The sequence below is a fragment of the Papaver somniferum genome, chromosome 5 (genome assembly GCF_003573695.1).
Source record: "Papaver somniferum cultivar HN1 chromosome 5, ASM357369v1, whole genome shotgun sequence".
Lineage (NCBI taxonomy): Eukaryota > Viridiplantae > Streptophyta > Magnoliopsida > Ranunculales > Papaveraceae > Papaver > Papaver somniferum.
In genome coordinates, this window is record NC_039362.1 from 188,756,068 (window position 1) to 188,767,117 (window position 11,050).

An 11,050-nucleotide genomic window follows, 5' to 3' on the forward strand; every position below is an offset into this window, starting at 1 on the left:
TTTGCATTAGGTTGAGAAGGCATTGGGCTAGGTGGAAGCACGATATATGAACCAAAATATCACAACATTAGCCACAAAAAAGAAGGAAAACCAAGATTACGTCCAGGTTTAAGGTACACGGACCCAGACGTTTTAGGCATAGGATAGGTTACGGTTGAGAAATTCAACCTCTAACCTAGACGTTTTCAATTACGGTTGGAAACAAAGAAAATCTAACCTAGACGTTTTCACTTACGTTTGCAAATCCAAAACCCTAACCTAGACGTAAAACAAGTAATAAATATCAATGCAAAAACTATTTACGTCTGGGTTTTGGATCAATATAACCTAGACGTGTATCTCAAGTTTTGTCCTATTGGAAACCAGTTACGTTTGGATTTCTTCGAAACCCAGGCATAAACAAAACTCACGGTTGGCAACGAAGCACAACCCTCTTCCAAACCCAGACGTAAAACTGAATTACGGTTGGGAAGCCCAACCCAACCGTAATTTGCCATGAAAGTCTAAAAATATCAAACTTTTTATCGTATTTAAGCTAGTTTGGAGCGAAATTGAACCCATGGGAGATAGTTTAGAGGTGTACCTGTTGATTTTCAACCATTGATTCTTCACTTTGTTGATTTATTTCTTCAATTGGTGGAGATTCATCATCACTGTGTGTTAAACCCTCTCTACCATCTAACAAATCATCCATCTCTTGGTCTCCAACACGAGAAATGTAAAACTTGTTCTCTCTATCATACAAAGATTCACCCACCTCAAATTGGCAACTTGTTTCATCCATTTTGGTTGAGTGAATCAGAAAATCTAGGTTTTGAAAAAAATTTCCAAGAGTTTTCTTTTTTTCTAGTTTTTCTTCCCACAAAAACTTTGTCCCAGAATTCACAAGTATATAACAAAATTCATCTTCTTAATCTAATTAGATTAGATAATAATTAAACTAAATTAAAATTAGCTAAACAAGAATTGTTTGGTCATTACAAAATTATTTGAGATAAGGGATTTTTGTATTACTTATGGGTGACCCGTTTTTGTCTTATTAGGTAACGCCTTTAGAGTGACACCCCAATAACAGCCTTCAAATTAAAACAACGTCTAGCAAGGTAACACTGGGAAACTACTTGCAGACCATCAGGAATATCTAGTAGTCCATAACTTACATTTACAATAAGGAAATATTTTCAAGTTGAAAAACCATACTTGGTGAATACAGTACCAGTTGAAGCAAACGGAACTGGTTTACAGAAAGAACAAATTAAGAAAATGTGAGGAGCTTTCAGTGCTATTGTTGAGGAGAAAACTTCCCCAGTTGGAAGAATAATCAGTAAAATGTTTGATTTCCAAAGAAAGAGTTGGACCCTAGGAATCAGATCCAAACTCCGAACAACATCTAGACTGGAGCCATAGTATTCGTCCCCTCAGATCCTGTATTTCATTCAAAAGTTTATGTTAGCAGACTTGACAATGAAGTTGCCAAAATTAGTCAAAAGTCCAACAAGTCTGTCTTGATCATGAATGCATGATATAACAGGTTATTGAGCAGTGAAATATTCCAACAGTTGGTATAAGAATCTACCAATTTACGAAGTTGTAAGAATAAGGACTCTTAGCAGACTCTTTAAGTATCAGTTAATAACAGTACCCCTTCCTGAATGCCATGAGTTATGTGGCTTATGCCTCTTTAAGTTATTAAAGTTCAAAACTTACCCATCAGGTCGAGTCCTTCTACAAGTTTGAGCTAAAGTAAATCTATCAAAAATGTATTCCCATGCGGTCACGGAGTGCCGCAGCAAAAAAAATTATGTTCTGACAGATGGGACCATGCTGCTAGCTTAATGTGCTCTCCCACACTGCCGCACTAGATACCACTAATGTCTCAGACTACTAGTCACAGACACTCCTTGACTAACATATTCAACCTTCCTCCTGGGGAAACCCAGTTAAGTAACTTTGTCAAAATGAAGGTCGTTAACATCACAGCTGGCAATTCATCAGACAACAGTTAATGGTGTTGACGTACATCCATGTAAGTTCACATTATGCCGTCATTTTCCGAATTACACAGTACTACTGGGACTAACTAGAATTGTTTGAGCCAGATTTTAAGTGCTAATTTCTGTAAGTCATGGAAAACCTCTAGCTAGTGAGGTGTTTATGTGAAATCTCAGTTGATGCAATTCCGTAAAAATCGCAATTTTTGACCATATGGACAAAAACTGTATTTCAATATTCAGATGAAATAAGAAATGGAAAGCATAAAAGAGCATGACACAATCTCAGATGGAAATGCTATAGGAAGTTGATAAAAGTCAGGTAATGTGCCTATAAATGCTTCAAGATTGGGGTATCTCATATTTCTACGATAATATCGCAGCAGAAATGATCGTAAACAGCAAAATTTGCACCAACTGCAGTAATGAATGGTAGTGACAGAATGGAAACATGTTGTCACAAAGAAGTCTGCTTGTAGGTTCTCGTGAAACATATGGATGAATGAAAAACTTCTGTGTAGTTTTTGTTATAGTATCAGTCAAAAATATCAATTGTTTAAGCCATGTTTTAAGTGCTAACTTCTGTAAGTCATGGAAAATCTCTAGCTAGTGAGGTATTTTTGTGAAATCTCAGTTGATGCAATTCCGTAAAACCTCAAGCTAGTGAGGTGTTTTTGAGAAATCTCAGTTGATGAGATTCTGAAAAAATCTTAATATTTACTATATGGACAAAAATTATATTCCGATGTTCAGATGAAATAAGAAATGGAAGGCATACATTCAAACTAACATTTTTTTAGTAATACGACAGTGATTAAAACACTAACATAACAAAAATTGTTGCAGTAGAGTCAAACTATCAATTTGGATACCTAACATTACCTATCAAACATAGATGCAAAAACAAGATATATTCCCTCGATACTACAGAGAAAGCCCTCACTTTCCGCTATAGAGCCAGCATTTACTTATTCTACTCCTTCCATAAACTATATAAGTTACTAAAGTATACATCATATTCTCTCTTTCAGATGAGGTTAAGTCACTAACAAAGGGCAAAGTTCACACACAGTTTACTACTTGGATCGACGGCATAAAGACATAATACAGTAGTCTACATCTATGTTGTAAAAGGCAAGCGCCTTTGGAACATCCCATTTACCAGACTCATCCATAAGATCAGAAACTTTAGAACCAATTCCAGAAATCCAATTATCCTCTAAGATACTAACATTACAACCCTCACCTACTTCTCACATACTATGAACTTTCACAATTTCAAGTCCTTTTCTAATACTATTCCAAATCCAAGAAGGCTGTAGGTTCTGTGTTTATGTAAGACATTTGTTCTTGGAAGTATTTTCCAGGATCTTAACACGAGTCATTTAGTTGTGCAACCCACCAATACTTTTCGGATTACAGATTTTACTTCAAACCTTAGCGTAGACAGCTTTCTTAGGGTCTTTCCTGCTCCACCAAAAGTCCCTCTGGACTCTATCAAATTCCTCAAGATTTTTTTTATATAAAAATAAAACATTGCATCTGGTGACTAGGGTAGCAGACAATGTTAAGTTAATCAACACAATCCTACCAGCTTGAGCAAGGCTTTTGCCTTTCCAACCGTGCAAAGATTTGTAAGCTTTTTCAAATAAAGGTTCAACATTTAATATTTTGATGTTTAAGAAATGATATTTTGAGGAGATTATCCAATTGAATAGAGTTGTGTCTTTTTCTGTTAGAAGCAAGCATATGAAAATATTTTACAGATCTATCATGCTCATTTAAAAATTTGTCCATAAAATTTTCTTTCCAATAAATATTTTCTATCTTATTTCAAGTTTCTAAGTCCTTTTCTAAATCATGCAAAACCTTCTTGGAAACTAGATGACCAGGTTTCTTATTCTCATGATCGACCTACTTCAGAATCAATTCTTTGTTTTTAAAAATGTTCTTAATAACATGCTTATTACAAGTCTTGAAATCAGCAGTCATATTTTCTAGAGATGTTAACATTTCATGTCTATTATCAAGACTACTAACATTCCAGGCATTTTTGATAAAAGACCTATATTCTTTATGCGCTAACTAGCCCCTAAATATTTATATAGAAATCCGAACCTGAGCAGGTTCAGTGTCAACCAAAATTGGATTACAATATAAGGCAACTCTAGTTACGTGATACACCACAGTGTCAGTAAAGAGATCAAACCAGTCTATATTAACCAAAGCTCTAGCTATCCTTTCTCTGATGTAGTCATTCCCTTCTCTTCTATTAGTCCACGTGCAGGGAACCTATAAATCTCAGATCAATGAATCCTAACGGTTGTATCATTCCTCGGATATACATATTGTCACTTGACATAGCATCAGTTCCTCGTCCTTGTTCACTTGGGTGTAGAAGGAAATTCACATCTCCTATCACTAATTCCACTTCTATACTACTATTCCAAGCCACTATTTGGTCACCCGATTTCCTAATGAATGGAATTATTATCCAATCCTTGAATTGTGACTTCCTGGCAGTGTTTCCCATTTTCTGCAGATCCATTTTAGTCTCAGAGACGAAGACTATTTCAGGCTTATATTTAGATAGAAGGGAATTTAGGTGATTATACGACTTAGGGCTATTACAGGTCTGGGCATTCCAGGAGAGTAATTTAATACTTAACGTAAAAAATATCACACAATACACAAGAAAACAGTAGAGGTACAAGAATGTTGAACAGAGTAAATCAGAGCAAGGCACATAAACAGATTGTAAAGAGCTATTCCTAGTTACGAAATGTAATATTGCAGTTGAAAAGAAAATATGAAAACTCAAAGCACACCACAAAGCAAACAACTTTAAAAACAAAACGCATATATGAGAATTCTAAATAATAATTAAAAAAAATTTGACCAGTTATAGGAACTTACCAAATCAGAACCCTTGGTACTTGAGTTGAGTTATCTTCATCTAACATCAAGTCCTCAACTTTCCCGTCACCACAGTTTCCTCATTCAATACTGCTTCAGCCAATTCAGCAAGATTAGAATATGGAGAGACAGATTCACAAACTGAAATTTCCCTTTACCTTTAGTCAGCTAATAACCATGCTTCAAAAATGAGGTATCTCATATTTCTACGCTAATACCGCAACAGAGACAAGATTGTCCAGTGCAACTTTTGCACCAATTGCAGTCACGAATGGTACTTAATGACAGGATGAAAACGTGTTATCGCAAAGAACTCTGACTGTAGGTTCTTGTGAACTTTATTCATGAACGAAGACAAACTTAGGTGTAGTTTTTAGTTCGAACTACCATTTTTAGTAATATGATATTGATTATAACACTAACATAACAGGATCTGTTTCAGTAACAGTCGAACATATATATAAACAATCAGTTTGGATTGCCTAACACTATCTAGCAAATAACGTTTAGAAGCAAGAAGAAAATATATTCCCTCGATATTAGTATCAACCCCGCAGATTTAACAAAACAATATAGCTTAACCTAAAATAAGAAAGTAAGAAAACACTCCCATAATGTTGGATCAATGATATAAAGATATAATAAGAGTAGTCTACACATATGTTACTCACTAAGACAATATGATTAGCATTTAGGTTCACACAAAAGTACTTGTTATCAAATTTCTCAACGAAGAAGATTACCAGTTTATAAGCAGGTGCTAGGGGTCTCATCCTCCCACAGCTGGTTGAAAGGCTGATCATGGCTTTCTGTCTCCTCAATTTCACTGCCTCCATCATCTTCGTATCTTCTTCCCCTAATTCTTTCAATGAAACTAAGATGTTCTTGTGGGGGAATACTCCAATAAGACGTTCTTCAAAATCAACAACTGTTTTCGAGGTTGTAGCTTCTAAGTCGTGAATGTTGATATGGTTACCATTGAAAGTTAAGACACCATATCTCTTCGTAACGGCAAAAATTGCTTTGTCGTAAACCCCAAACTCTTTATTCCAACCCAATGACTGATGTCCCTCTTGTTCTATCATGCCAAGATTATCATCCTTCTTTTTCAACAGGCACACGTCCCAACATTCACCTCCATTGACATTTTTATTAATAGCAAAAGACAAACACCCATCCAAAACCCCTAGTTTATACCAATCAGCAGAATTATAGTCTGGTGGGAAAGGAAGTGACAGATTTTTACAAAACTTTTCCTCAGCCAAATTAAAGGGAACAATCATTCTAAATTCACAATCCAGCCAATAAAGAACTCCCTTGACAAAGACACCTTCTTCCCAAAGTGCTATGGATTCAAAATTGAGCTTTCCAATGTTTCTCCATCCATTTCCACTCCCCAGAGTGTATACGTAAACTTCTTTAACCTCGGTCTTGTTCTCATACATAATTCTTACAACTTTATACTCATTAGTTGAAGAAACATAACCATATCCACTAATACCACGATTCATTCCAACTCTACTAATTTCTGGAAGCATAATATATTCTCTGGTGATGGGGTTACAAATACATGTTTCTGTAACCCCAAATCGGTGTCGAGTAACACAGATCAAACCATTGAGCGAACCAAGAAAGGTAGTATAGATAGTATCCTCCCCAAATGGAGATTTAAAATTGAACTTTCTAATTCTCTCAATGGACTCATGATTCTCATCATATTCAAAATACTGAAAACTGCCTTTCTTCCTCCCAACAGGATAAGTCAAAGTAATGAAACCCAACTTACCAGAATCAGCTGCAGGATGATAGAGATGATGCAGATGCATCTTGGAGAATGATGGATGACGAATTAGACTTCTCCAATTTCTGCAAACTAACTTGCATTTGAGAACATTTTCAGTGGGCAATCGACTGATAATGTCCAACGTAATCTCATCGGGTAGAAAATTGAAATACTCCATCCGGCGTCCCATCATGCAATCTCCTCTTGTTTGAAACCCCTTTTAATCGAACACAGAAAGCTTTAAGAGGATGGTTCAGAGATTTTCTAGGGTTAGGATATTTGGCTGAGGAAAGTTGGCTGCGGAAACAAGAATTGAAATTGAGACTATTAGTGAAGAACCTCGATTCCCGTGACTGTTTAAACGATCATTGTTTCGGAAAAAACGTTCACACTTTGGGCCGAAAGCCACATACTTAGAAAACGGAAGAAATTGTGTCGGCAACAGGAATAAAAACACACCCTAAATCTTGACCTGGTAATTTTAAGGGGGTGTCAGGCAGAGTACTCAAAACTAAGAGGTGGGAATTAAATAATGGAAAATTTCTTGTTTGGTCCTAGGCGCATATAGTTATTTATAGTACGGTCTAACCGAATTTTTTTTATCCGGAGGTCCAAAATTAATTAAAACATGGAAATGTCCATAATGCCCATTACTATCAAACGTGTGTGTCTACACTGCTTACAAATTTGAGTACATATCTGGTACACTGCTTAAAAATTCGAGTACATATTTGCTACACTGTTTACAAATTTGAGTACATATCTGTCGCACTGCTTAGAAATATGAGTACATATCTGTCGTACTGCTTACAAATCCGATTATATATCTGAATGCTTACAAATTCGAGTACATATTTGCTGCACTGCTTCCAGGTAGAGTACAAATCTGTAAGAATCAATGATAAATAAATTAGAAAACGTGTTACATCACATACATTGTGATTATTATAATTTTTCTTCGACTGTATTGCCATGCTTCTGGGGGCAAAGCAAGGATCTTCTATTATCGTTTTCTTCTTAACTGCATATAGATTGACTCCCTTTACGTACTGCTAGTGTCAATGCCTGCAGACACACAAAAATTAAAACGCTCATCATAGGGGCCATAACTTATGCCCAAACATACAGAGTCTAATTTGAGGAACCATACAAACCAATGCAAATAAAACTCATAATGCACGACAAATAGTCTCCACCAATAAATCCAGAATTTAATGAATCTGAAAAACTGTGGGCTGCACGGTGATATTACTGACTAAGCCATCCTGCTCTGTCGCGATCTCCACCAATAAATCTCGCAGAAATACATCGAAGTCTGGTCAACAAAAGCAGCAATCTCATAGAAATCCAGTCATAATATAACTGAAAAACTATATTACTTCTGCTGAAATAAGTCGTGCAACTATGTTTTTTGTTTTTGCTAGTTTCTTACAGTTAATCGACAACCAAAAAACTAAACTGGAAGCACATAATTGGCATTCTTGATGCCCCTTCCATTAATCCAAAGCATCTAATACACAAACAGTTAATACATTAAGAAAAAGAAAAAAAAAACATTAGTATCAACAATGAGAAGACATTTACAGCATAAGCTGCGCTTTACCCCGAAGCTAACATTAGTAGTTTTCCTCAATCATAGCCATAAAGAATTTAAAAGGGGTGTAATTAAATTCAAATTACCATGGGAGGTTATCAATGATTTTACCTGTCGATTGTTACCACATAATGAGAAATTTTTTATCAACAGTAGCTTAATCAAATCTAAGAAGAGCCGAATCTGAAACGCATGAGACATTAATTTAACATCTAAAATAAAAATGGTTCTAAGCAAGCACAGGGATTGCAATTCGGTGGATCAATGAAGGAACCCCAACCTTGAGTGTTACTGAGAAAAGTACACATCTGTTCCAACAACGAAGTTCTCTATGTCACATTTGTTATGCAACTCAGACATGCGCACATATTAATAAATTTAATCTGCTTGCAAGGCTCTATTATTGTCATGGAAATATATACTCGATAGGATAATAAAATAGCAAAACCCAAACTCTTGAATCAGCTAATATCAATATAGAAGACAATGGTCATGGAAAAAATCAATTAATGTTCCACTGAAGAAGAATTCTTTTCAAAGACATCTAAATCAATTCCTAAGTTATACGCCATGTCTCCAATTTATGCTCATTTCCTAAGCTTTATCAAAACCATTGTTTCATCTGATGTGTTCAACTTAGTCAGCATTAACAACTGTCTAGATGATAAATAAGAAAGTTAAGTTAATATATTAATTGAACCAAACCTGTGAGAGCAATCATTCTACACCGGAAAATCCCTATTATTGTGGCGATTTTTCAATAGCATTTTTCTCATCTTTGGTCGACTCTTCCTGCAAAGGAAAAATAAAGAAATGGTTAACCATTTAGTTGTATATAGAGTTGATAAAAAAAAGATCAACATTGGTGTCATGGAGAACATACTGGAGCTAAAATGCATTCTTAAAAACGACAATCGTTGCAAGATAGGAATATTATTTGATAGTAATTAACTTAAGGTTATTTATTTGTATACACGACTCATGGAGACTGTATTGGCTAATGCAACTCCATAGTAGTTGGGGCTTTAGTTCAATATTAACAGCTCAACACCATAGTACCAACTCCATATGCTCATCATCAACGGCCGGTTGTCTCCCAGCCAACTTTGATGTCGTTTGATAATATGGTTGAGAAGCAATACCAAAAGGCAGTATCAACGGAGTAACGGTGGTTTTGAGTAGCAAAAACAACATACGGCAAAAGGAAACACCAATGAAAGCCTATTCTACACAGTAATCTACTTTTCATGGATTTCATAGGTACATCAGCGGGAGAAAAAGAAGCAATACCAAAAGGAGGGAAATTAAACCATGGTTGTACCTGCAAAATGGCGAGTACAAACCTGTATATGAATACGTACCGCGTAAAACACATCAACAAAACTAGAATCTATTTCAGTATTTGACACACGTACTGAATCAAACACAACAAAAAGCACTTATTATCACTATGTGACATATGTACTAAAGATTCTTGAATTATAAATCAACTGCATGACAAGAATAGGTGACAGATCTATGAAAAATAAGAGAATCGAAAGACATATTACCGTATTTAACATACTTACTGAAGGATAAGACTAAAAAGGTGACAAAACTATGAATCAAACACAACAAAGAGCACTTCATATCAGTATCTGACATATGTACTTGTGGATAATAACATCTGAATCTACAAACAAGCGTGGTTTTGAAGCGAAAAACAAAAAGATAATCAAATTAAGGAAGTTCTTTTCAGTATTCCATATATGTACCTATGATTCATAAGTAAAAACCAACTGCATGTCAAAAAAAACTTATAAATCTACAAATACAACAAAATCAAAACAGTTATATCTCAGTATTGCATATATGTACTTCTAGATCAAGCAAAAAAAAATTAAAAAACTATAAATACAACAAAATTAAAGCAATTTTTATCAGTATTCCATATATGTACTGCTGATCCAAACAATTTGTAACAACAAACAAGCATGATCTGAATTATTTTCATCAAAAACTACCAGTACATCATATATGTATTGATGGTTCATAAAGAAAAACAAAGTGAAAAAAATCTAAAACTAACAAAAAGAAACTAGTATAGGCAAATCTCACAACGAAATAAACAAAAAATGTGAGGATCCATCTAGATCTGACCTATTTTCACGAGAATAAACTAATCAAGCATGGAGATCGAAAAATCAAACATCAAAAATGACCATATATATGTACAGATCGAAAAAATCACCAAACAATGCAAGATCAAGAAAAATAAAAAGAAAATAGGTTCCCATTCATATCATCACCATCATCATTCCCAATATTTCCAATCATTCAGATTGTGTCCAGCACACAATACAACAATAATTTGATTGATGATGATAATTTCTTCCTAAATCTCATCAAATATAAAAATCTTTTTTGTTGAATACCTGGGGATTAACTTGATTCATGTCTATGAACGCGAATTGAAACAGAAATGAGTTAAAGAGTGTGAGAGAACTTACACCGGAGTGAATCCCAGGGCGATTGGTAGTACTCTTGAAAGTAGTGAAAAGAGAGATACAACATATCAAAAGAACAATGAGTGCAACAGATAATCGTTCTAATAATCCACAAAGTCTCCAGAGTTGTTTAAGCTGTCGATTTCCTCTCCTTCCAAACACATCTCCTGCCCTGAAAAACAAGCAAATACTCAGATGAGATGAGATCGGATCTAATGAGCACTAGAATTATCCTAATACAAAAAACTAGAAATTAAAGAATGAAGAAAATGAACGAAGA

The 11,050-nt window shown here is 35.0% G+C and overlaps 1 protein-coding gene and 1 long non-coding RNA gene across 2 annotated transcripts; both read right to left on the reverse strand.

Annotated features, from left to right (window-relative positions):
* Positions 1-988: 988 nt before the first annotated feature.
* On the reverse strand, positions 989-7,002 carry LOC113284014 (putative F-box protein At1g53550). The gene is made up of 3 exons (XM_026533404.1): positions 5,651-7,002; positions 4,908-4,997; positions 989-1,425 (listed from the first exon to the last, which is right to left on the reverse strand). The coding sequence occupies exons 1-2, from the start codon at positions 6,881-6,883 to the stop codon at positions 4,992-4,994; spliced, it is 1,239 nt and encodes a 412-aa protein (XP_026389189.1). The 5' UTR covers positions 6,884-7,002; the 3' UTR covers positions 989-1,425; positions 4,908-4,991.
* A 1,849-nt stretch (positions 7,003-8,851) lies between these two features.
* Positions 8,852-10,832, reverse strand: LOC113278342. Its single transcript, XR_003325451.1, has 3 exons — positions 10,774-10,832; positions 8,990-9,076; positions 8,852-8,906 (listed from the first exon to the last, which is right to left on the reverse strand). It is a non-coding gene; the product is annotated as an uncharacterized LOC113278342 (long non-coding RNA).
* Positions 10,833-11,050: the final 218 nt, after the last annotated feature.